Source organism: Electrona antarctica (genome assembly GCF_951216825.1).
Source record: "Electrona antarctica genome assembly, chromosome: 20".
In the NCBI taxonomy this organism is placed as follows: Eukaryota; Metazoa; Chordata; class Actinopteri; order Myctophiformes; family Myctophidae; genus Electrona; species Electrona antarctica.
Genome location: NC_136801.1, coordinates 7,379,889 through 7,403,829, shown reverse-complemented (window position 1 = coordinate 7,403,829; position 23,941 = coordinate 7,379,889). Strand labels below are relative to the sequence as shown.

General features: G+C 40.2%; 3 protein-coding genes across 4 annotated transcripts in view; all 3 read left to right on the top strand.

The window, feature by feature from the left end:
* Window positions 1–542: 542 nt before the first annotated feature.
* eloca (elongin C paralog a) lies at window positions 543–5,226 on the top strand. The gene is made up of 4 exons (XM_079489564.1): window positions 543–678; window positions 1,309–1,339; window positions 1,475–1,618; window positions 4,696–5,226. The coding sequence occupies exons 2-4, from the start codon at window positions 1,336–1,338 to the stop codon at window positions 4,884–4,886; spliced, it is 339 nt and encodes a 112-aa protein (XP_079345690.1). The 5' UTR covers window positions 543–678; window positions 1,309–1,335; the 3' UTR covers window positions 4,887–5,226.
* Window positions 5,227–8,830: 3,604 nt separating this feature from the next.
* ube2wb (ubiquitin conjugating enzyme E2 Wb) lies at window positions 8,831–21,065 on the top strand. Of its 2 annotated transcripts, none has more exons than XM_079489008.1 (6): window positions 8,831–8,902; window positions 10,987–11,078; window positions 14,084–14,186; window positions 17,646–17,801; window positions 18,260–18,335; window positions 18,497–21,065. In XM_079489008.1, exons 1-6 carry the CDS (start codon window positions 8,888–8,890, stop codon window positions 18,508–18,510), a joined length of 456 nt encoding a protein of 151 aa, XP_079345134.1. In that variant the 5' UTR covers window positions 8,831–8,887; the 3' UTR covers window positions 18,511–21,065. The 2 variants fall into 2 exon arrangements, with proteins under 2 accessions (XP_079345134.1, XP_079345135.1); XM_079489009.1 differs by lacking the exon at window positions 8,831–8,902 and adding an exon at window positions 8,968–9,194.
* Window positions 21,066–23,293: 2,228 nt separating this feature from the next.
* Window positions 23,294–23,941, top strand: part of stau2 (staufen double-stranded RNA binding protein 2) — a 149,518-nt gene continuing 148,870 nt past the window's right edge. Inside the window, exon 1 of the mRNA XM_079489301.1 lies at window positions 23,294–23,422. The gene's annotated coding sequence lies outside the window, so the exon portion shown is untranslated. The remainder of the gene's footprint in view (window positions 23,423–23,941) is intronic.

Sequence of the window (23,941 nt, the reverse complement as noted above, 5' to 3'; positions counted from 1 at the left end):
GCCAGGGGGACAGTCGGAAACACGAATCTTTAACACAAGCGCCACCTGTAGGACCCGCGTTGTTATCTCAGCCCCATTGATTAGCCCCTAACCCCCATTACATGACATGCCAAACCGAGCCTGTAAATAAAATAAATAATAATAAGGGTAATACTAATAATAATTATTATTATTATTTTAAAAAACTGTTACTTCACTGAATCAACAAAGCGCCATTTAAAAAGAAAGGCAATGTGTATGTGGTGTTGTGAGATGCAGCCGAGATCTGCATCGTCTTTTTCTTTGCACAGAACAAGAGATACCATTCATGCAATTATAGCACATTTATTTATTTTATTATTTTATGGTATTTTATTTTATGTTGTATATTATGTAATCTGCTTTGTAAGAATCTTGGGTGTAAGTTTAGTATTCACTTGATCATTGTTTGCAAACTGTCATGTCGGTTTATTGTCCTTTATTGTTTATGTAAACTGTAAAAAAAAAAAAAAAGTGTCCTGTAAATCCATATGGGCTGATTATTAAAAGCGGAACATTTATTCTAGACATCTGAGGCTCCACGGAAGTGGTTTGACGGGGCACGCCAATGTTTTTATTAAAACAGCTTCCGGTGTGTCCTCCTGAGTCCTTAGCTTTTTAGCAGCTGAAAGCAAACCCTGCCCGCCGACTCCCTGTGTGGTAAGAATTGTTATAATAATAGAAATGCATCATAATAACCATCCGCGCCGTTTTACCTTGTATGTACTGTGATGCAATGATTGTTCCGTCGTTCATCTTGACTTTCTGTTAACCACTGAACTATTATAGATCTCGAAGATTAAAAAGAGTTTTCTTGGCTAACTAGCCGTCGTCGCTAGCTGTAGCATTCCAGGCTTCGATATCATATCGGTGGTGAATTAGTGAGCGATCGATCGTTTAACAGGTTTCAGATGGAACGTGTTATATCAAAATGTAAGACGACAGCGGTGGTTATCAAATGTGTAAACTGTAATGGCTGGCCCCATTAGTTAAGTTAACCCTGTCTGCTTAGTTATCATGGCTAAAAGAAAACAAGTAATCATGTTGGGCCTGGTGAAATCCTGCCTGTTTTACTCTGCGACTTCATACACTCTGAGTTAACGTTACTTACAGTCGACCATACGGGTCCCATTTGTACACTATCGGCGTCAGACTAGATTAAAAACTGGATTTAAAACACTGATTTTACTGTGTAGCGTTACCATGGTTATTACAATAACATGATCAGCATCCAAACCATCTGCGATCTCCAAATGACTAATGTGTCTTGTCTAATTTGTGACTTTTCAGGATTAAAGAACATAAATCCCAGACATAATGGGTAAGTAATGTGTTGATATTGACTAACATTTAGCGCTTTGATAGCACTATAATTTAGCTGCAATTGCACACTGTTTATTTATCTAGCACTTCAGCATATGGCTATTGCAGTTGCTCAGCTGTTGTTGTCTTGCAGACGGCGAAGAGAAGACCTATGGTGGCTGTGAGGGGCCAGATGCCATGTATGTGAAGTTGATCTCTTCAGATGGCCATGAATTTATTGTGAAAAGAGAACATGCCTTGACGTCCGGGACCATCAAAGCCATGCTGAGCGGGCCAGGTGAGCATCCAAAGAAGTACAGAAGAATCCAAAGAATTGCATCCTGCTATGGCTCTGTACTTAACCCATTCTGGGCGGGAACCTCTCTTGGTGTTTCAAGCATTCTGTTCTACTTCAGCTATTGAAAAATAGCAGATCTACAAGCTCATAGCGTGCCACCGAGTGGCGCGCTACAAGCTTGTAGGTCTGCTATTTTTGAAAAGTCGTGAAAATGTGGCACAAATCTTTGAATATATATTTCAGAGCGAACATTTTTAACTAAAATATTGGCTTCTGGGGGGTCCCTGAAACTAGATATTTTGAGATGGGGGGGGGTCCGTGGCCCAATAGAGATATTTCTGGGGGTCCTTGACATGAAAAAGGTTGAGGACCACTGACATAGAAACATGGGTTTTTCAGAAAAATTTTAGGATTCTTTTTAATCTACCTCAGTCCAGAATGGGTTATAATGACAGAAGAAATCACCTATGGTTGGGTTGTCTCCGCTACACACGCTGAGAAAAATGCTATTTGTGCTCGTATGTGAAAAATGTTCTTAGTACAGTCTCCTGTGTACCTGAAGAGTAGCCCCAATTTGCAATATGTTGCAACACCAATCATTGACAGCCTATACATCCAAACAAAAGTACTGTAGCGACCCCCCCCCAGGAATAAAGACAGAGACTTGGGGGAGGGTTGGGGTTTGATGGGGGGAGGAGGTGCCTAGTTCAGGTATGCAGTGATAGGTGAGGCTGAGAGGGGGTTAAACAATGGAGAAAGGTGGTTGGTGAAGAGGAGAAGGCGCGAAGAGGAAGGAGGAAGTGACACAGTGGGGAGAGAGTGAGAAGCCTAGACTGAGACAGACAGAGCAGCCTCTTTGTTATTTTCGGCACCCTCCCAACCCAGTTTTAGCCTGTATTAAAAGGGCAATAAAACCCGGTTCTCTGGTTTAAACGTTACTCCTGTTTCCTCCCTTTATTTTCTGAGTTAGTGAGTCAGCTTGAGGGACCGTAAACGCTACAGTACTATCTGATTGTATTAAACAACATTAAACTCATCAACATTGCAGCTGTACGAAAAGCTTGAATTAACCACTTTCTATCTGCTACGTTTTTCATAAAAACTCACCGTAGCCATGTTATGATGAGCTACTTTCTGTCTAAGTGTTCCGAGTTTGGCAGTGCTTGTTGGAAATCACTCACCGGTCCTGTTTTGCAATTGCACATAATGCAGGAGGCAGCAGGCGGTTGCGTTATTGAAGCGCTGCCAAACTAACACTAGAAAAATAATCACCTGCATGGAATTCCTTGACAGTAAGTAGCTCATAACATTTCTACGGTGGATTTTTCAGAAACAAACGCAGATAGGAGGATAATTCAAGCTTTTCGTACAACTGCAATGTTGGAGAGTTTAACATAATGTAGCGACCCCCCAGGAATAAGACAGAGACTTGGGGGAGGGTTGGGGTTTGATGGGGGGAGGAGGTGCCTAGTTCAGGTATGCAGTGATAGGTGAGGATGAGAGGGGGTTAAACAATGGAGAAAGGGGGTTGGTGAAGAGGAGAAGGCGTGAAGAGGAAGGAGGAAGTGACACAGTGGAGAGAGAGTGAGAAGCCTAGACTGAGACAGACAGAGCAGCCTCCAACCCAGTTTTTAGCCTGTATTAAAAGGGCAATAAAACCCGGTTCTCTGGTTTAAACGTTAATCCTGTTTCCTCCCTTTATTTTCTGAGTTAGTGAGTCAGCTTGAGGGACCGTAAACGCTACAATAGTATAATGCAATCAGATAGGACTTTTCTGTTTGCTTGTATGGGCTGTCAATGGTTGGTGTTGCAACACTACATAGACTACACACAACATACTAAAATGGATCTACCGGTAGTTTTACAAATTCACCCTTGTTAAGTCCCGTCCGTGGTTGTGCACCTCTTCGCACGCATTGGTTGGTGTCGTACTAGGCTTGCAATCGTTATAAATGTAATTCTAGCAAATGCCACACAACTTTGGCATGCTCCTCTTATTTGCAGCCTTCATGTTGCTTGCGCTGTAACTCATTTCAGCTTTGATACTTTGTCTTGGTGTAGTACCTTTCCGTGTTGTATTCCTGTGAGCGAACTAACTGCAAAGAGTACAATGATGTTTGGATAGACTGGGGGTGTCGGGTGTATTTGTCTCCACAAGTACTGTAGCTGTTGACACAGCATGCAGCAGGGACTGAGATCTGTTGTACAGATACAGAATAATGGTCTTGGATTTTTCTCAAAATCACCACCGGGCTGGATCGGACCCATTTCACGGGCCCCCCGTTTGACACCCCTGGCCTAGATGCCAAAAATGGCAAGCTGTAAGGTGTAGCATTGTTGTTTAAGAATCACTGAGCACTAAACGGTATCAACCACCTCAAATTCTATCATACAACAGCATAACACATTCAGTTAACCTACATGTATGGTGTGAGAAATGCTTGGTATTAGCCTTAGTTTTCTGCAGATTCTGTGGAATTATATAGAGATTATAAACCTATCGTCTTGTGTTGTCCATTGAACCCGTTTGTCCACTTGGTGGCACTATGCTCCCATTTTATATATATATTTTCGGGTGGTATTGGATCACATAAGATCTTGATTTGTTTTTTTAGCAAAACAACTTGCTTGGGTTAATTTTTTGTTCTAGAATCTAGAAGAACAAATTAACCCTAGATGAGGGACAAACCTTTATTGATCCGAGGAGGAAGAAACTAATAGTGAGGAATTCAAAATATATACGGTAGCCTATATAGCAGCAGTGATTCCCAACTGTTTAGCTTGAGACCTAAAAGCCACATGATGTCTCCCCAGGACCCAGACTAGTAAATAGTTTCATGAATTCATTTTTTGAAATCCTTCTGAAATAATTAAAATATGTATGGGAATGAAAAAAGAGTTAGGCCTATATACTTGCGACCAATGCAAATATGTGTGTGATCCCAAAAGGGTCCTGACCTATTGTTTAGGAACCACTGACCTACAGGAATTTGAATCGTCCTTTAATGTTGACTTGACATACATTTGGAAAACATCATCTTTGCAGTAGCTCATAACTTCTAATCTTATCCATCCAGGTCAGTTTGCGGAGAATGAAACCAATGAAGTGAACTTCAGGGAGATCCCCTCTCATGTTCTATCTAAGGTCTGCATGTACTTCACCTACAAGGTCCGCTACACCAACAGCTCTACGGAAATTCCTGAATTCCCCATTGCTCCGGAAATCGCACTGGAACTGCTCATGGCTGCCAACTTCTTGGATTGTTAAAACGGATAAAGAGATAAATGTAGTGGCTTAAACATTTTTAGATTTGTTTTGTTGTTTTTTGACTATTTAACTACTTTTGCCATGTATGTACGTCATAGAGGGGGAAAATGAATGGGTATCACAACTTGTATGTGATTGTTTATCATTTTGCACCTGGCTTTCTGTTTTTATTTCATTGGTGGTAAAGACTTTCATTTTAATATAATAAATAACAGGTATGGCAGGCTGCACAGGAACCTCAGAAAGTTACAAAATGTGGTTATCGCTAGAATTCACCTACATCTTAATAAATCATTGTTTGGTGAGCCTTTGGTGCTAATGCTGCCTTGTTTGATATGGATTGCTGTGTTCATTTGACTTTTTATACCATGTACACAAGGAGATACCTTTGGTTCCATTTATTGTTCTGCCAAATTTACAATGTAATGCCTAGTTTAAGTCATATGGCTGTTGCTCGCTGACATTTTTTGTTGAGCTATACCCTCAAGCAAACTAATTGAGCTTAATTATGGTTTTGCAACTGCTGCTGGTGATATTGCAGATATAATATCCTAAATTATCAACAAATCATATACCTTATTAGGGAATACTGTTTGTGGATTATTTGTTAAATATCTTGGCATATCACTTTTTGTTGTGGAGAAGCATCACTGTGTTGCTATTCCAGAGGAATCACATGGAAAGCATAACTTGATTTTATTCATAGATAAGATCAGGTGCAACAATGGAACTTGAGTAAAAGACCTAGATAATAAATTACTTCAAAAGTATACATGTCTATCTCTGGCAGACATTGCCCAGTCATTCCAATCTTTCCAGCCATTTAGAAACGAGCATATTAGTTCAGTTTGCTGTCTTGAATTGGAATATAGCCCGCTAGGTGATCAAGTGGATTCAGTCAAGATGGCTGATCATCTCCAAATGTCCTTATGTTGTAATAAACGGCACCTCTGCCAGGAAGGGAAAGGTTTGTACCTGTGTTGTCCTCGGGTGAACAGGAGAATTGTGCAGGTGGATAAATTCTGATAACCAAACAAAGTAAGTAAATATGGGGGTGTACACGATATGTTCCAGAGAAATAATACTGTATACTTGTGTGAACCTTAATAGACTGGTGTTTACCATTTCTGGAATTCAGTCTGGATGTATGAGCTAATGGTCCCCTTGAGCTCACTGTTCGATTCAAGTTCAATAGTCAAAATCACAGCAAGTCTCAAGACACTACACAGACCTGACATTGTCCCACCCTGAGCATTGAGCAAACATTTTTTGAGAGTGCATGGAAAAACTCCCCCTGGAATAATACGGTGGGCAGTGTCATGACAATGTCCATTATAAAACAATGAATATGGTGTAACTGTTATGAGGTACTCCATTGGATGTCAGTGGGGAGTCGGGAACATGAGCTGGGGAAACATGCTTAAAGTGCACAATCAATTTTTACCACAGGGTGGTGTTTTTTTCTCCTTTTTTGGTTTGCATTAAATTCTCAGACACAATTTTGATTGATTGGGACTTTTATTTCACAGTTCTCTGTAGAATGGCCTGGGAACGAAAGCACAATTCAATACAAAAACTGCTACTTTGAGGACGGAACCATGAAAAGCACTAAGACTTGTTTTGTTTACATCAGGGTCCTCCATTTTCAATTCATCAGAACATTTAAAGACGTACAAAATACAAATATACACTTCTATTGCAGGAGCACTGGTCCAGTGCAGTAGCATTGTGTTTATTTAATTTAAGTATTCAGATTTGATAAGTTTGATGTAAATCGAGGTTATGGTGTAGCCAGGGTTCAAAAGATTGAGAATTGCTTCTTGCAAAAAGCTGTATTATTATAGCAAAGCTACTTTTTTGTGTGAAATAAATGTAATAATATGAAAAATTAGAGTAGTTTAACACACTGACAGATTAGCCCACGGACCACCATTTGAAAAGATATGCCAGGGACTAAGGTCCTAGGTTCCATCCTGGAGGCAAATCTTTCCAGTGATAAAATGGCCACCAACATAATCAAAAAAGTCAACCAAAGAACAAGATTCCTATACAGGATCTCCTCACTGGTCAACAAAAACACCTTGAAGACCCTAACAGGAGCCCTCGTACAAGGTTTCTTCGACTATGCATGCACCTCTTGGTAGCCTACCAGCACCTCAAAGGCCCAAAAACAAACTGTTCAGGCTACTACTGGGCCTCACCCACCTCACCCCTGCCCACTTTGACAGGCTGAAATGGCTTAGGGTTGACGACAGAGTACAGCATCGTCCACAAGATTCGATACACAACCAAGATACCCATGTACCTGTCTAAATACTTCCTTAATGTCAATGAAGTCCACACAACACCAGAGGGACAACACCCGCAACCCAGATTCGGCACAAACAAGGGACTAAATTCATTTCGCTCCTATGCCACAAAAATGTGGAACACCCTACCAACTGTCATTAAGACATGTGAATCCCTTGACTCCTTCAAAACCGCTCTCAAAGGGCACCTACGGACTGGCTGCAACTTCGAAACTGGCCCCCGTAAAATCTGAATCCCCCACCCACCCCCTTTCCCCTCTATAGCCTATGTTTCCCCCCTTTTTACCTCCTTTATGATGATTTCCTGTTTTTGGCTATATAGAAGTGTTATGATGAATTGAACATGGTGGACCCTCTTGTAAACAAGTGTAATGCTTTATGGTGTCGTCCACTCAGTTTTTGTATTGAGTTAGTGCTTGAAATGTACAGTAATTCTGCAAACTGCAAATTCTGCACAATACTTCAATCAATCAATCAATCAATCAATCAAAAGCAGTGATTCTCAACCATTTAAAAATTTTAAGGACCTCCAGTTTGACCTGCATTAAGCTACGGACCTCCAGGCATTTCTATCTCTGGGACCCCACTTTATATTGTAAAATCAATGTTAATTTAACTCAGAGAGTGTACATTACAGTCCCATAAGGGTTTGGTTCCTAACTCATTTAGCTGGGGATCCCCTGGAACTCCCTCAAGGACCCCTGGGGGTCCCCGGACGGACCCCACTTTGAGAACCACTGGTTTAACTGAATCTGGATCATTATCTATGCGTGACGTCAGAGGTCATTGACCCCTACCCCCATCGCCGTGGCCTTCAGCTCTGAACACTTTTTCGTACAAAACACCCTTGGGGGTAGGGGAGGGGTGTACGTTGAGGGGTACGTTGAGGGGTGACGACAAGACATCGTTTTTCTCTGTCAAACAAACGGAGCGCAAGCAGCTTATTTCGTTCGTTGTGTCAAAACAACACATCCACTGAGCCATGTGACACCATGACGTAAGGTTGTGTGTTGCTGCTCTGGGTATTTTCTTCTGCCTTGTAAGGCATGCCATGGAAATGTGTTATATAGATGCCATATGACCTGTGTCACAGTGTATGGCACAGCACTCTCTAAATAAAGTGACTTTTTGATTGATTGATTGAAATATTTATTAACAGTTTGCAGAATTACAGTACATTTCAAGCACAAACTCAATACAAAGACTGTTAACTGTGAGTGGACGACCCAATTAAGCATTACACTTGTTTACAAGAGGGTCCACCATGTTCAATTCATCAAAAAAATGTGGTTCTCAAAGTGGGGTCCACTTATTTATAACTATGGGTTCACTGTAGCCTAAGATTTACTCTCTATTTAAAATAAACAAATCTTGAATATCTACTTTTTTAACTTGGGGAAAAAACGGAATAATTTGGAATATATTTGAACCATTTAACCCAAATAAACGTTGTATGGGAGCATTGGGAGGTCAGGTTTAACAGGTTTAAACAGGTTTAACAGTTTCTGTTAAACAATCAAACCTTTTGGCGCAATAATAGCTCCATACCCATCATCCCATGGCACTAGCTCTGATTCCATAGCTCTAATGCTGTTTCATTAGAGCTACCATGGCACATACAAAAACTTGCGAACGCAACGCCACCGTTTCAAGGTAAAACATACCTCATGCTGATGCAGGGGGGTTTCCAACATGGCGTCGATGCAGGTAAGAACAGATCTGACAGCGAGCGAACATTTATTATTAGTAAACGGCGTGAATCTATTCCGCGCTGGCTTCTTTACTTTTAGACGACACGTCTGCTTCATCTGCGCACTGCGTCATAAACCATATGAAGATAAGACGTGTGACAGTGTTTGGTTGAAGTGTTTGTATTTTGTGCGTTTAGCTGTCGGGCTAACCTAGCTAGCCCGTCATCATCACCATTGAGCCTAAAGGCTTTAGGGATCATTCTCACTTCATCATCATCACGAGATAAAATATAATGAATACACACACCGTACGTATATATCTTTTTTTTTCTCCATTTAAGCTCGAATAAAAGTTGACATTTCAGTTGGGATCTTGTGTAAAAAAAAAGTGAATACATTGCTATATAGGCTATATATTATATAAATACAGGGATAAACCCTGTTAGCCTCCAGCTAAATGTTGACCACCCGCTGATGATGGCTGATCTGTAAATATCTATTCTAGAGTTAAAACAGTATTGTTTATATACTTGTACGTTTTACAAAGTGTTACATTTTGTTGCTCTCGACACTTTATTTGTTTGGCTGTTTAAGCTGTTGAAGCCACAACGTTTTTGGTTGTGTGTTTTGACATCGACACTGCGCAATTGATGTTAAGTATTGAATCGAGCGAGTCGACCCAGAGATACTGAACTGAATTGAAAGTATTGGCTTCATAAGTTATATTACGTACAACTGCAGTGGTTCTCACACCTTTTCATGTAAGGGCCCCCAAATTATTATGTATTTGAGCTAGCCCAAGATTTAGACTCTCGTAGAGTTTTTTTTTAGACTCCACGAGAGTCTAAATCTTGGGCTATATTTGACCCATCTGAAAAGAGTGTAAAAACATTCCAAATTATTTCAAGATTTCTTTGAAAATCGCAGATGTACAAGCTCATATTAGATAGGCTATTTTCAAATAGCCAATGTATATAGGGTTAAAGTGGTTAAACTGATGCAATATTAACTCATTTTTCTGGGGACCCCCTGCAACACTTTCGTGATTGCTTTATTTCTTCTTTTTTCTTTTTTTCCTGCAAGCAGCATCAGACCCCCCCCCCCCCCCCCCTTACCAGCCATTCAATTATTGGCTTATGCATGTGACAAACCAAAAGTCCATGAATTCAAGGCTTCATGTGGTGTATAATTGATTAAAGAAAATAATTTTGGGTGAACTACTCCTTTACGACCTGGAAAGCCTATATGTTGTCATTGTTGATACCTTTTAAAATGAGAGATTCTGTTTCATTTTAGATATCGGCTTGCATTCCATTCTCTTGCATATTATTGTACCTTAGGTGGGGATTTCTGTAGGTGGTGCGGTGGGGCCTGTCCCATTGGCCGTATAGGGCTAGTCTCCCATTGGCTTAGAGGCCAACCAATCATGAAAATATCGCTACTAGACCACAAGACTAGACTAGAAAGTCCAATCATTGAGCGGTACCCAACACCCACAGAGCCAAAACTACTAGTAATTGGTGTACTGACCATGCTATTACTGTGCTTAACTGACCAGCCAACTGGCTAATTTACGGCTGTTATCAAACGAACCTGGGCTTCCATAACAAAACACCTCAACAGTGCCACAGTCCCATTGATAACATCATTTGTAGCCCCGACCAAGTATTGACTGCATACCGGTACATTAATATACTGTTCAGATGGTCGACATTTCTCATTTAAAATTTTGTTGAGATAGGATTTTTTGATTTTCATGAGCTGTAATCCATAATCCTTAGATTATGGATAATCATCAAGATTAAAACAAAAAGGTTATAAAAGGTTATAAATACTTCACTTTATGCACAACGAATTGAGAATATATGAAAGTTTCACTTTTTGAATTGTATTACGGAAGAAAATGAACTTTTACACAATATTCAAATTCATTGAGATGGAGCTGTATGTCCGTATGTATGAGTACGGACAGCTGCAACACCACTGGGTGACCTAAAGTGGCACTGTTTAGTAGCGTGGCCGTTGTGACGTCTATGTATGTCCCTATGTATGTTTAGGCAACATGTAAACTAACTTTACAATATCTGCTCTTTACAACAGAAAAGGCTACAAAAGGAACTGTTAGCTCTGCAAAATGACCCACCTCCAGGAATGACACTTAATGAGAAGAGTGTACAGAACACTATTACGCAGTAAGTATTGATGAAAATAATTGTCTCTCTCTCACTCTTTAAAAAAGAAGATCATACTACACTTCATATTCACTTACATTTTAAACATGCACATGAATCCAAAAGGTCTAGTATCTTGCATTGTTGTGATTGGGACAGCTGTGCCACCATGTCTGGTGCTACTTTTACTATAGATAAGAAGAAGCAGCTCTAGTAGTACTCCTCTAAAATGGTATTGTAGGTCAGTGGTTGAACTGTTTGTAATGCTATATTGGCTAACTTAGCGGGGGACCCCTGGACTCCACTTTGAGAACCACTGTTCAAGGTTAAGGTTTACTTTATTTGCCCAAAATGTGTCTTGATGGCGATGACGACATACACAAAGACATACACTAAGCGAATTCTAGGTAACTATGCTTGTTGTACCCACACAGCCATGATTGATGACGAAGTATTGGGGTCATCTTGGCGTCTGGCTACTCAGGGCCCACCTCTAATGCGCAGTGTCACTAGCACCTGACCCCCTTATAAAATATTTAACAATTTGGCATCATGTGAGCAGCATGGAGGCTAGTGTAGCAAAGAACAGAGACTGCTTAGCTGACCTTCATGTCTGTGTGCCTGTGGCAGTGGTTACTATTGCTGCTGCCTGAGTCAGATTGTGTCTGGTGAGCAGTAAAGAGGAATCGAGACATGACCTTGCAGATGTACTCGACTCAACTGGAGTAAAAGTGTAGCCGTCATTCAGATTTCAGAAGAAGTCTTTCAGCTCCAGGGGTGCATCACTCACTGCTGTTAAGAATCTACTACTAGTCTCGCTTGTCAGGAATGCGTTTCAGGTGTTTTGGAATGTAGCCCTTGTGTTGTAGCATTTGAAACATTTATAATTGCGGTGGTTTCCTCATAGCAATCCTATCATCCTGATGTTTTGTCTTTTGTGAATGGTGCCATGGTTACACAATTCTCTGGACTAGTTCAGTATGTTCAGCTTGCGAGTTCAGTATCGTGTATCCTTGTTTTGTGATGGTATGTATACGATGCGTCATTGTCTGTTCAACTCCAGCGTGGACATTTCTGTTGTGATTAGTGGGTGTTTTGCTTCCACAGTTCTACTCATATGCAGTGCTTACATAGTTATTTTAATTGTTTTTGTTATTTTTATTCCACGGAATGGATCCTTTTGAATTAAGGCACTTTGCTTGACCTTCAAGCTAACCTTGTCCTTTTTTGTAACCGTCAGTGACTGAAACTTATGGCTGTCAGTGTTGTGCATGCAACAGTGATAAGGTAACCATGAGCTTTCAGTTCATTATTATTTGTTTACATAGTACACTCTGTCTCTGGGCGGTGCTCAATGTTTCACAATGTCATTATAGTTGAATACGTGAGAGCACAGTTTGCAGAGGTTGGCAACGAAATTAGGAAGGAACAATTCACTTCTCTCTGTGTCACAATCCAGTGTGTGTGTGTGTGTGTGTTGCACAGACCCTGTCACTTAGCTTGCTTTGTACTTCCACTTACTGTCACAAAATAGCTCTGTGTTCTTTTTGTTGTCCCATGTAATCTCTTGACTATGGGGAATATTTGAGCAAGCTGAAAAGACTGTCCTTAGAGTCCTCTACAGTTTTTAGAGCATCGGAGTGGAGTGGATCAGGTGTAGCCCAGACATCATGCACAGCGATGCTATCTGCCTCTAAGCTTCCCTCCAGTAAGGAATGGAATGCTGCTGACACTATACCAATGCTCATCGACTGTCTGCAACTAAATGGATGAAGTATTAAACAGGGTTGACCTTCTGTGTAGACCTCAATGCTAAATTGCTCCTGCCGACACGTGAAAGAGACACAAGGCTCTATAACAAGTTAACAACGGAACAACAGCCGCAGGTTCACTGGCTCTCTTCTCTAGTGTCATATCTGGGCTGCATGGAAGCAATTTGGGTCAGAGATTGTGTGGTGGTGTGCTGCTATCAATGTTCCGTTTTCTCCCCCTCTGAGGTCTTTGGCCCTCACCAGGCAACGACTAGACAGTAGACGCTAGTATTTTGAATGAACAGAGATGATGCATGGTACATGTCAGCCTGCACATGGTCTGAAAAGGCTGTTTAGGCATAAGAGATGCGTCCCTTCTAGGTAGTTGAAAAGAAAGTATGTGATGTGCAATTATGTAATTAGCCCTATTGCATATTTGGTGTGTGAATACATGGGTAAGTTCCGACACGTGTTTTGGTCCGACGGTCACGACGACCGTTGTTCCTGCATGTCGGACTAATGCTCCGTCGGGTGTGTGTGTGTGTGTGTGTGTGTGTGTGTGTGTGTCTGTGTGTCTGTCTGTCTGTCTGCTGATTGGTTTCTCTTTGGTATGCAAAAAAATGATGGCATTGATGATGACCCCTGTGTTATTGGCCCTCTTATTGGATTTCTCTGTAATTTCATGGCTTATCAATATCTACATAAAGACAAGAGTGCTCAGGTGAATGAAGGTGAAGGACTGGTTCTACTTGAATGACCTGACCAGTTAGTGGGCTGCTAATGGAGCCAGTGCCTGCCAAGTAGCGATTTTGAAATCCTGTCAATCCAGTTTTGGGAACTGGTAGAATGATTTCTGTCCATCTTTGCTATGCCCCAGCTAATGGCTGACAATCCAGAGATTCTATATGACCATTAGACATTTTGACATATTTATTCATTCTCTTTCTCTATACTCATCATGACATCTCTACAATAAAAAAATTATTTCCGCGTATATAGCGTTACATTCGAGCAGTACTATTCATTAATCGTATTTCTGGAAGAACAGCACACATGATATTGTTATTGAATTGATTAGAAATATATTATTTTATCATACATTTCCACAGGCTGGCAAACTAGACTAATAATGGACGCTTTAGTTTTTATTTAAAAGTGTCCATAGACAAATTGCTACCCGGAAATACCCCTTTGTTTACAAACATTCTGATCTTGTCTATTCCACATTTTTGTTTGTTTGTCAGTGATGTTAAATAACTGACATTTTCGTTTCAGGTGGATTGTAGATATGGAGGGAGCCTCCGGCACGCTCTATGAAGGAGAGAAGTTTCAGCTGCTTTTCAAATTTAGTAGTCGATATCCCTTCGATTCACCTCAGGTAAGCAGGAGCAGTGAGTTAGTTTATGCATCAACAATGGGTGGGTAGATGTGAGCGTTGGCTCGGCTGAAGGACATGCTCCAACGCAACGCAATGCATGTTGCTTAGTAACACTCCATTTCGTCTGAATGATGAGTGATAATATCCAGTTGATTGCAGTCCAAACGCATTACTTTTCAGGAAATGTAAAAAAACAAAAAAAGATCTTATAAATACTTTTCATTGGTTTACTATTTATAAAACCACAAAAAAGATATTTATAAAACCACAAAAAAGCTCACAAAAAATATTGTGAGCTGGTAGATCTGTTATTTTAACTAATCTTGCGTGATACTATTGTACGATGACGTAGGGCATTCATTTACAAGAAAACGTTAATATAGATATACAAGATTTGTGCCCGACGATATGGAAATGTACAGAATCTTTTGAGGCCAACCCTAAATTACTGTATTTATCCTGAACATGGTTAATACTATTTTCTTTTTTCAACAATATATTTATTTTCCTTTTTTACACACAAATGACAATACAAATATACAAAAAAACAACAATGAACAGTACAAGACAATTACTGATATAAAGAAAGCAAAACAACAACCAAAAACAACAAAACAAAACAAAACAAAAAACAACAACAACATCACTACTCCTCTTCAGCTCCATCCATTAAATGTGACAAATTATTGTTCTTTATGTATCTTATAAAACGGCCCCACACCTCCTGAAACATTTCTTGTTTGTCCTTAAGAATGTATGCAATCTTTTCCAAAGGTAAACATAAAGACAATTCCCTGAACCACTGTGTAATACTTGGTTTGTCTGGCCTTTTCCAGGTCAATGCTATCACTCTCTTAGCTTGTAAAAGACATATATCTATAAACATTTGTTCATTACGCTTTACACGCTTTGTGTCCCTCCGGATATAGACCGAGCAGGAAGAACTTTGGTTCTGGTACAATATTTATTGACAAAATCTTCTGTATTTCCTGCCCGACCTTCCCCCAAAACTCCATCAATTTTGGACATGGTTAATACTATTTAGCACAAAAACTGATTGTGATGTGATTAACGACTGATAAGCAAGAATGTGTCTCCTAACTGGATGCTTCCACATAAAACACATGGGTCAATCATTTCTGGCTCGGGCACATTGTAGCTACAGTAGGAAGAGACATCAGCGATTCAGCATGGAGCTCTCACTGAGGACGTGTTTGAAGGGATTAGCTTAATTCAATTTAAATTCGCTTTATTGGCATGAGAAATCATAAGTTTACATGTGTCAAAATATAATAAAAACCGTTGGGGAAAGTATATCAACAGAGCTCTCTCTCTCTCTCTCTCTCTCTCTCTCTCTCTCTCTCTCTCTCTCTCTCTCTCTCTCTCTCTCTCTCTCTCTCTCTCTCGCGCCACACACACATACAGGGTATAAAGCTTTTTGAAACAAATAGCAGTCTTTAGCATTTTGTCATTTTGGGACAATTAGCAAACGTATAAAGTATACAAATAAGCCTTGGATTTAAAATGTGTTTGAAGGTAGTAGCCCACCAATCTTATTTACACATAAAAACAAAAATTACAATTACATTAACTAGCAGCAAGCTACACGGCGGCCACCTAGCAATGGGTGCAACAGGGTGTGCATTATAGTTGTCTGGCTTTTGCACTTTGTATGTACTGTGAAAGATATCCAGGGCAGACGTTCATTCATTGTTGGAGAGACTCCGTTTACATCTAGAAACATAGTGCCAGCATATTGGCCTGTCTAAAGGAGGAAGGTGTATATGACGCACATGTGTCCTACTTACTTATTTCTGTGCACAGCATTTCTTTGTTGTAGTAAAAGGAGGACTGATGGTGATTTTTGAGAGGACAAGGTCAATTTTCCTTACCACAACAATTACTGATAAACATTGATTTGTTGAAGAAACGAGGTCCATGTTAATACTTTCTTTCGTTGTTGGAATTTCTGTCAACCTTTGGAAGGTGTGATGTGTTTTTAAAAGACCCCACTTCTGACACACACACACACACACACACACACCCACACACACCCTAGTACTGTCCCTCTCATTTAAAAGTCTAACGGCATGCCAAACCTGGCTGTTCTTATTTTCCTTCCTTTGCACCGATATAGCTTTTAGTTGGAACTTGTTGTGTAGAGAGGACGAGCAGGTTCATTGAGGATGAGCAGGTTCATTGAGGACGAGCAGGTTCATTGAGGACGAGCAGGTTCATTGAGGATGCAATCAGCCTCATTCAGAATGAGGTCTCTGCACAGCAGAGACATCTGGTCAAACCCAATGACCTCTCTCACCATCCTGATCACACACACACACTCGGTATATAAATAAAAACATCATTCCACTTAAACCCAGTCGTCCATATCTCTAGTACCCAGTCATATTGGCGTCATCTTGTGATGTTCGTGCTATACTGTTAACCATTAACCACTTTAAGCTCTGGTGGTTAAGTGATGAGCATTGGGTGTATTTTACTCCCATCTCTCAACCCCACACCCCTTCAAATCGCTACACCTCTCTTTCTTTGGCTCCTCGTGATGGGAGGCCCTCACTCTCATGTTGGGGCCCTGTCAGGTGCAGCGTGCCTCTACTCATTGTTGCCCAGCATTATTCTCCACTTAACTCTCCCCAACTCCCTCTTAACTCCATGCATTCCGTCTCTCTCCGCATCACACCTTCCATATCTTCTCCCTTCGACCCCCTTTTTAATGACTTATGTCCATATGCCCTCTTTCTATTTCTATCTTTACTCTGCTGGTCTAGCCTCCCAATTCGGTATTACTCTCTCACCCTATAACGGCCCCTCTTTCTCCTAATCCCGCTGCCTCATGTTGCTGTAGAGGGCTAAGCCTGAGCTTATGCAGCAAGTCTCATTATTTTCGGCCATTAATGTGACTACTACTTGCTCTACCCCCTCTGTAAAAAAAACATCACATTATATGACTAGACAATTTGGACAATCCCATTGATCATCATCATTCCATCCCATTTCAATCCTGTCCAGAGTTTTACATTTCAAGTATCTGTTTTTATTGTATACATTTTTGTGTGTACCTAGGAAGACTAGCGACCACTTTATGGAATCTAATAGGGATTCGAATAAAGAAAGTAAATAAAGAAAGAAAGTTGAAGTACTCTGACGGGAAAGAAGTTGCAACTGTGTTACTCTAGCCCATTTTGGGCAGGAACCCCTTTTCGTGTTAGCATTATGTTATGCTTTAGCTATTGAAAAATAGCAGATCTACAAGCTCATAGCGCACCACCGAGTGGCGTGCTACGAGCTTGTAGGTCTGCTATTTTTGAAAAATCGAAGAACATAGAAACATAGCTTTTTCAGAAAACTGTCAGGATGTAGAATTTTTTGAATCTGATCTCTGGTCAAAATGGGCTAGTCTACCTTTGGAATCACTCTTTAAACCCACTTTCCTTCCTGCAGGTAATGTTCACAGGAGATAATGTTCCGGTCCATCCCCATGTGTATAGCAATGGTCACATCTGTCTATCTATACTAACAGAAGATTGGTCGCCAGCACTCTCCGTGCAGTCAGTTTGTCTTAGCATTATCAGCATGTTGTCCAGCTGCAAAGAGAAGGTAAGGAAATCGCTGTGACGTCTTGGTGGTTAACTAAACTGCTTAATTTTACTGTATATACTATACCAGTGGTTCTCAAACCTTTTCATGTCAAGGACCCCCAAATGTATATGTATTTGGCTTCAGTATAAATACAATATTTTTTTATTTTTTTTAACAATATTTCACATTTGTCTAAATTGTTCAAAGTATTTTCAATCTAGCAGATCTACAACCGCACAACGCAATGCGATGTGAGCTTGTTGATTGTCTATTTTCAAATTGGCAATGAATATATATCGAGTTAATTTTGATGCTATATTAACACATTTTGCCAGGGGGGGGGGACCCTGCAACCCCCCCAAGGGGGCTTTGAGAACCACTGTACTATGCAAATGGTTAGCACTTGTTTCTATGGGTGGCACATGGAGGACATGTTCATGGAATGACTATTCATTTATTTATTTGTGCTTCTGCAGAGACGACCGCCTGATAACTCCTTTTATGTAAGAACATGTAACAAAAATCCAAAGAAGACAAAATGGTGGTATCATGGTAAGAATGAACGCTTTCTGGCTGAAGTTTGTCAAATAGAAATGAAAACTATGATTATGAAAAAAGCAGGTTATCCGTCTTTGAAACTAATTGCACATACAGTAATGCAGTCTCAGAGCACTGTTTTTTCTAATCTGTAGCACTATTATTTCTTTTCACAGATGATACATGCTAATGTAGAAACTTTGTAATAATCCTAGAAGAAAGAAGTCCTACTGACCTACATAAAGCACTTTTTAAATCATTCAGTCTTTGAACTCTGACCTTTTGACTGGAAAAATGGACACCATGCTCTGGAGACTCTCTCTGCATTTCCCCCCCTGGGCAGTTGGATGCATGATTTAGCTGGTTGTAACATAGAAAACAAATTAAGGAACGTTTATATGCACCCAAGGAGGATTGCTTGTCAAAAAGGTAGTAATGCAGCAAGCAAGGTGGATTTGTAGTGAGATTATTATGGATTCTTGTTTTAAAAAAATATTCTCGTTATGTTTTTTGTGTGTATGGGTGCAATTTAAGGTCCTTGTGTTGTGCAATAGCGATGAATGCATGCTTGGGCCTACAAAAGAAAAATCCAAATCTAAAAGTTTTATGGAAGGGATCTGACCCCAAGAAAAGGTGTGCTTTTTGTTTTCTTTCACTCATGTGCACTGTGAAAGTATCTTATCTACAAAGGCACAACTATGATGGTATTCCCATTTGCAGCTGTAATGTAAGCAGCTCTCTGCTACTTTTCAGGTTAAAGGGTTTTAGTTTGTAACCATTTATCTAAAGTCAAAAATAAGAGAAAAAAACATTTCTCCTTTATCTTTCAAACTGAGACCTGATTGTGGCTCTTCCTGCTGTAGGACAGAATGTTGACACTGGTAGGATTATGGCAGGATAATGGTAGCCTATGACGTTACATTGCTTTGTAACGATGGCCTGCAGCATAGCTAACCGGTCTGTTTTGTAAGCCTAGAAAGATGTAGGGCAGTATCACTTCCTTGTAACGAATGTCTGCAAGAACATTGTCACGTGATCCATTTTTGTTTGTATGATACTTTTTTTTCAAAGAAAACTTTGATTATTGCGTTTATCGTATAAATGTTTTGATTTTAAATGTTGAGTTTTTATACTTTTCAGTTTTTAAGATAGCTGATTCTTTGAGATGGGGGAGTCTGCGATGGACCCGGTATGTTTGAATTGTTTATTTATGTTTATTTAATTTAAAAATCTATTATAATCTCCAGAATTCTAATGTTGGTGAATGGTGAAAAGATAATATAATCTTAAAAGGTAAGGCTTTCGTGGTTCCCCCTGGTCAGAGTTTTGGCTCAGGTACTTTTTTCAATAAAGAGAGATCACCTCTAAAAAGATTACAAGATCAGATATTTTGAATTTAACTATATTTTCACCAAAAGAGACTGTTACGTTGTAAAATTATAACATGTCTGAAAACTATTGTGTATATAAGTCTTTGTTGGATGATGTGACGGAAATTAACAATGGGTGAATTTACTTTATAGCAGAATGACTATAGGAGTGCTTTATGACTTTGAAAGTTTGTCAGCATCTTTTGCTAAGTAAGATATGTACAGTCAAAGTGAGTCAACAACACAATTGTTGGTCAAAAGGTTTAGTAGTTTTACAGTGGGGGATGCATGCAGTTTAAACCCTGCTCATTTCATATTGGCAACACATGGCGACAACGGTAACAGGTCCGCTCGTCCCTTTTCCAACTCGCCCCAGCTTTTTTCCGCAGACCTCACGCCGACAGCTCGGTGCGGCGGTTCTTGTATTCTTTATTTTGTTTACTGAGAATAAGGTTAGAAATAAGTTTAGGGTTAGGCATAGTTTTACTGGGGTTAAATTTAGGAATAGGGTTAGGTTTAGGCATCGTTTTACTGAGGTTGAGGTCAGGAATAAGGTTAGGTTTAACCGTTTAAGCATCATTTACTTGGATTACTTTAGGAATACCAGGCCGCGCTGTTCCGCCGGCTGTACGCCCGGGGCGAGTTGGTAAAGGGGCGAGCAGTCTCGTATTCGTGACAACCACGTGTCTATCAATGTTTTGTAATGAGTTTTATGGGATTGAATTTACAACCTTCACTTGTTGGAGGCCGTGTGGCTTTTGTCATTTCAGACAATAATCACTCCATTCCTATAGAAATACTTTTTGTTTTGTCGCCATCATCCATTTGGGAATACTTGAATTCTCCATCCTGGGTTATTTGTATTTGCTTTTTTTTTCCATGGGTCTAGTCGAGTTTATCTTGAATAAGTCTTTGAGTGAATGTGAAAATATACTGTAGAGGAGATTACCACAGCACACTGCTATCTAAAACTCTTGATTACATAAAGACAGACATATATTTAACCAATGATTTTTGTATTTGCTTCACTGTATACTATGCTGTTGCCGTGAAGTGAGAGGGCAGGATTGAAATGTGTAAATACAGACACAATGGCATTAGAGCAGGACAGGAGAGCCTTCACCAATGGACAGTAGATCAGAGTGAATATATGACTTAAGGTTCTGGATGTGTCTCTCGTTTTGTTTTTCTTCATTTTTTACTTTTTTCTTTCATTGTAGTTTGAATTCTTAGCTTGAAGGTTGTGAGTGATCATCACTAATGGGGGTGTGCTGTTATTTATATTGGAAAATTTGTTTCTGGGATGTTCAAGCTCCATGTTCTAGGTGCCTGTTCATTTTCATAATCAATAATAAAAGTAAAGATTCACTTTTAATTCAACTTGGGCTTATTGTGTTTGTAAAAGTACACACTGTATATATTTCTTTAAAAAAACCCTGTATATTGCCTTTAACCACTATAATTTGTTGGCTGGTATGGGGTATGGGGCTTCCCCAAGGGTCTATCCTTGGACCATTCCTTCCCCCCCCCTGACTACACCACATCTCTGTGGAAATTGGCTGATGCATTTTTGCTGTATGTTCGCCATTATGATATGACCAGAATAGGGATGCTAGGGTTCAGATGGTTAACTGAACTAATACACAAGTTATTATGTATTGCTTGCTGATGCATTTAAAAAACTGAACTGAACTGCTGAGTTGGCCATTTCAAGTCTGAAGCTTTGGCTCTTCTGAGTCGTTGCATTATTTAAACTTATTTAATCCAGAAGGTCAATCATTCCATTTAGGTGACTAAAGATCTGGTTACTGTGGTGACAATCTTGTGGTGTTATAAGCCATGTTCAACTAAGAGGTGTTATAAGCCATGTTCAACTAAGAGGTGTTATAAGCCATGTTCAACTAAGGGGTGTTATAAGCCATGTTCAACTAAGGGGTGTTATAAGCCATGTTCAACTAAGGGGTGTTATAAGCCATGTTCAACTAAGGGGTGTTATAAACCATGTTCAACTAAGGGGTGTTATAAGCTAAGGATTGACCCCTTTGACAGTCCCGAAACTAGTCACGCTCACCCAGCTCTTTACAGGTTTCTATAGAGGGTATGTGCATGCAAGAGAGGCAAAGTGAGTTTAATGTTGTTTAATGTCGTTTAATGAAAAAAAAATAAGGCCACAAATGGGCCTCCATAAGATTTGTTAAAATATTACAAAAAAACATTACCCTTAGTCGGTTTCTCAGCCCATGTTCTTGTTCAGATGGAGTGGAAGGAGGCTTGTTCAGATGGAGCCCAGTCTGAAGAAGTGCATGGTCTCAAAACATCACTCATGAAAAATAAAGAAACTGGCTAACTGGCTTGTGTGCATAACAGTATGCACACAAGTTGTGAGCTTGTAGATCAGCTATTAGGGTTAAAGTGTTTAAACCGATTTTAATGCTTATATTATGTTTGCTGGGGACCCCTTGGAACTCCCTCAAGGACCCCTGGCGGTCACCAGACCCCACTTTAAGAACCACTGTGAGCACACCTAAATAAAATTGATATATTTATACCATGCATATAATGACTTATATCCGGTACAGACAGTATTACTTTGGTTTATTTTGTTCTTGCTCAAGGAAAGGTGATATTGATTCGTTGGGGCCCACATAACAGTATCAATGTCATAATCAATATAGTAAGTAAGTATATCTTTTCATAGGGCCCAGAATTGCTGGCTATGACCCTGGCATAAATATCCAAAAATCTGTTGGCACTGGCAGCAACAAAGGTCAGTCCACTGAAGAGTGATGTTAGCATGCAGAATCTTCCAGGAAACATACATTTATTTTTCTATAGAAAGATATAACCCTGTCATAATTTGTATAAACAATTTTGATCCTCTGATATGCTGCAGAAGTAATGAGTGAAATTGTAACAATCCATTCATCATCACTTCAGGGCTTGAAAAAATATAATTCTTAGAAATGGCATCACAAGACACTTCAGAGTGGATTTATGGCGCCTCCTATTGGTCCATCAGTAGCTATAACAGTATAATGGGTGGAGAGGGGGCAGTTAGTAATAACTGAATTGCTCATTTCATTTCTAAATGAAACATAAGTAACATGATTAATTTAGTGAGCTACAATGCCACGATGATTATTGGTTTTATGTCATGGTGAACAGGATGGACAGTACACAGGATGATTGATGACATGATCTATAATCTGCCTGATTTCAGCATCACTGAGCAAAGAACTGAGTGTGAGAGCCATTCTTCCAGTGCTGCAAAAAAGAAGAGAAGAACAACACAAGCTGTGTGTAACAAATGTCACAGCATCCACAGAATTGCTATGCAATGTGGAGACATTGACAAACGGACAAGGTTTGTTTTGTTTTTTAATTCTGATGTCTGTGTGGTGGCCCTCCCTGACAGGAAGCAAAGCAAGAAGACCGAACCATTCTGCTCATGTCGGCGGGTTCCGCTTGTTTATACCAACACTCACACTTCAGGTGAACGCCAATTCAACGCACGACGAAGCAACGTCATGCACGACGAAGTACATGACACCGACAAGAAAATAAATGCTCATTAATGAACGAATGCTCATTATTAATACTTCCCAATTAAACGGGACACTTTTGATGTATCCAACCCACAACCATAATGTTGGTCTGTTCCTACTTCCATCCAGTTCTCTTTAGTGTTTGCCAATGTTGGAGGTGTAACTGGGGTCTGGCCCTGGACAAAAGGTAAAATTATACCTAGAAATATTTGTCCCTGTTGTGTCGTCGGCTTATAGACTAGCGTGCCACTCTGTCGCGTTTCTATGCATGTCGTGGCGGTGCACGGAAAGCCCCCCCGGGCCGCTGGTGGAACGGAGACGTTGTGGAGAGATGCAAAGCCAGCCAGGGGGGTTTGCTGCTGCTCAGGCCGGTCGGTCAGCCATGATGTTGAGTTTTAACCGGGGGTGGGGAGGGGGGGATAGATGTGGCGGCGAGAATAGTTCATATTCATTTGTTATCAAGACAGCGGGACTGTCATGGGCCGTGACAGTGACAGGCCGTGTGCGTGTGTGACCCGCTGCTTGCTAGTCGTGATTTTGGAAGCTGACATTTGCAGCAAAAAGGGAAAAGGAATGGATGATGACGTTAGCTTAGTTTGCTAACGGTTATGTAGCTGCCTGGATGCTAAAGCTGTGTGCAGCCGTAGCAGCCAGCAGCAACGGTTCACTTAAAATGGTCTGCTTCCCTGTATGTAGCCAAAAATGT

Bases quoted from the DNA above. Each gene is read 5' to 3' on its own strand.
- eloca (XM_079489564.1), top strand. The intron at 1,619-4,695 runs GTGAGCATCCAA...TTATCCATCCAG, and splicing joins AGCCATGCTGAGCGGGCCAG to GTCAGTTTGCGGAGAATGAA.
- ube2wb (XM_079489008.1), top strand. The intron at 11,079-14,083 runs GTAAGTATTGAT...TTTTCGTTTCAG, and splicing joins GTACAGAACACTATTACGCA to GTGGATTGTAGATATGGAGG. The intron at 14,187-17,645 runs GTAAGCAGGAGC...TCCTTCCTGCAG, and splicing joins ATCCCTTCGATTCACCTCAG to GTAATGTTCACAGGAGATAA.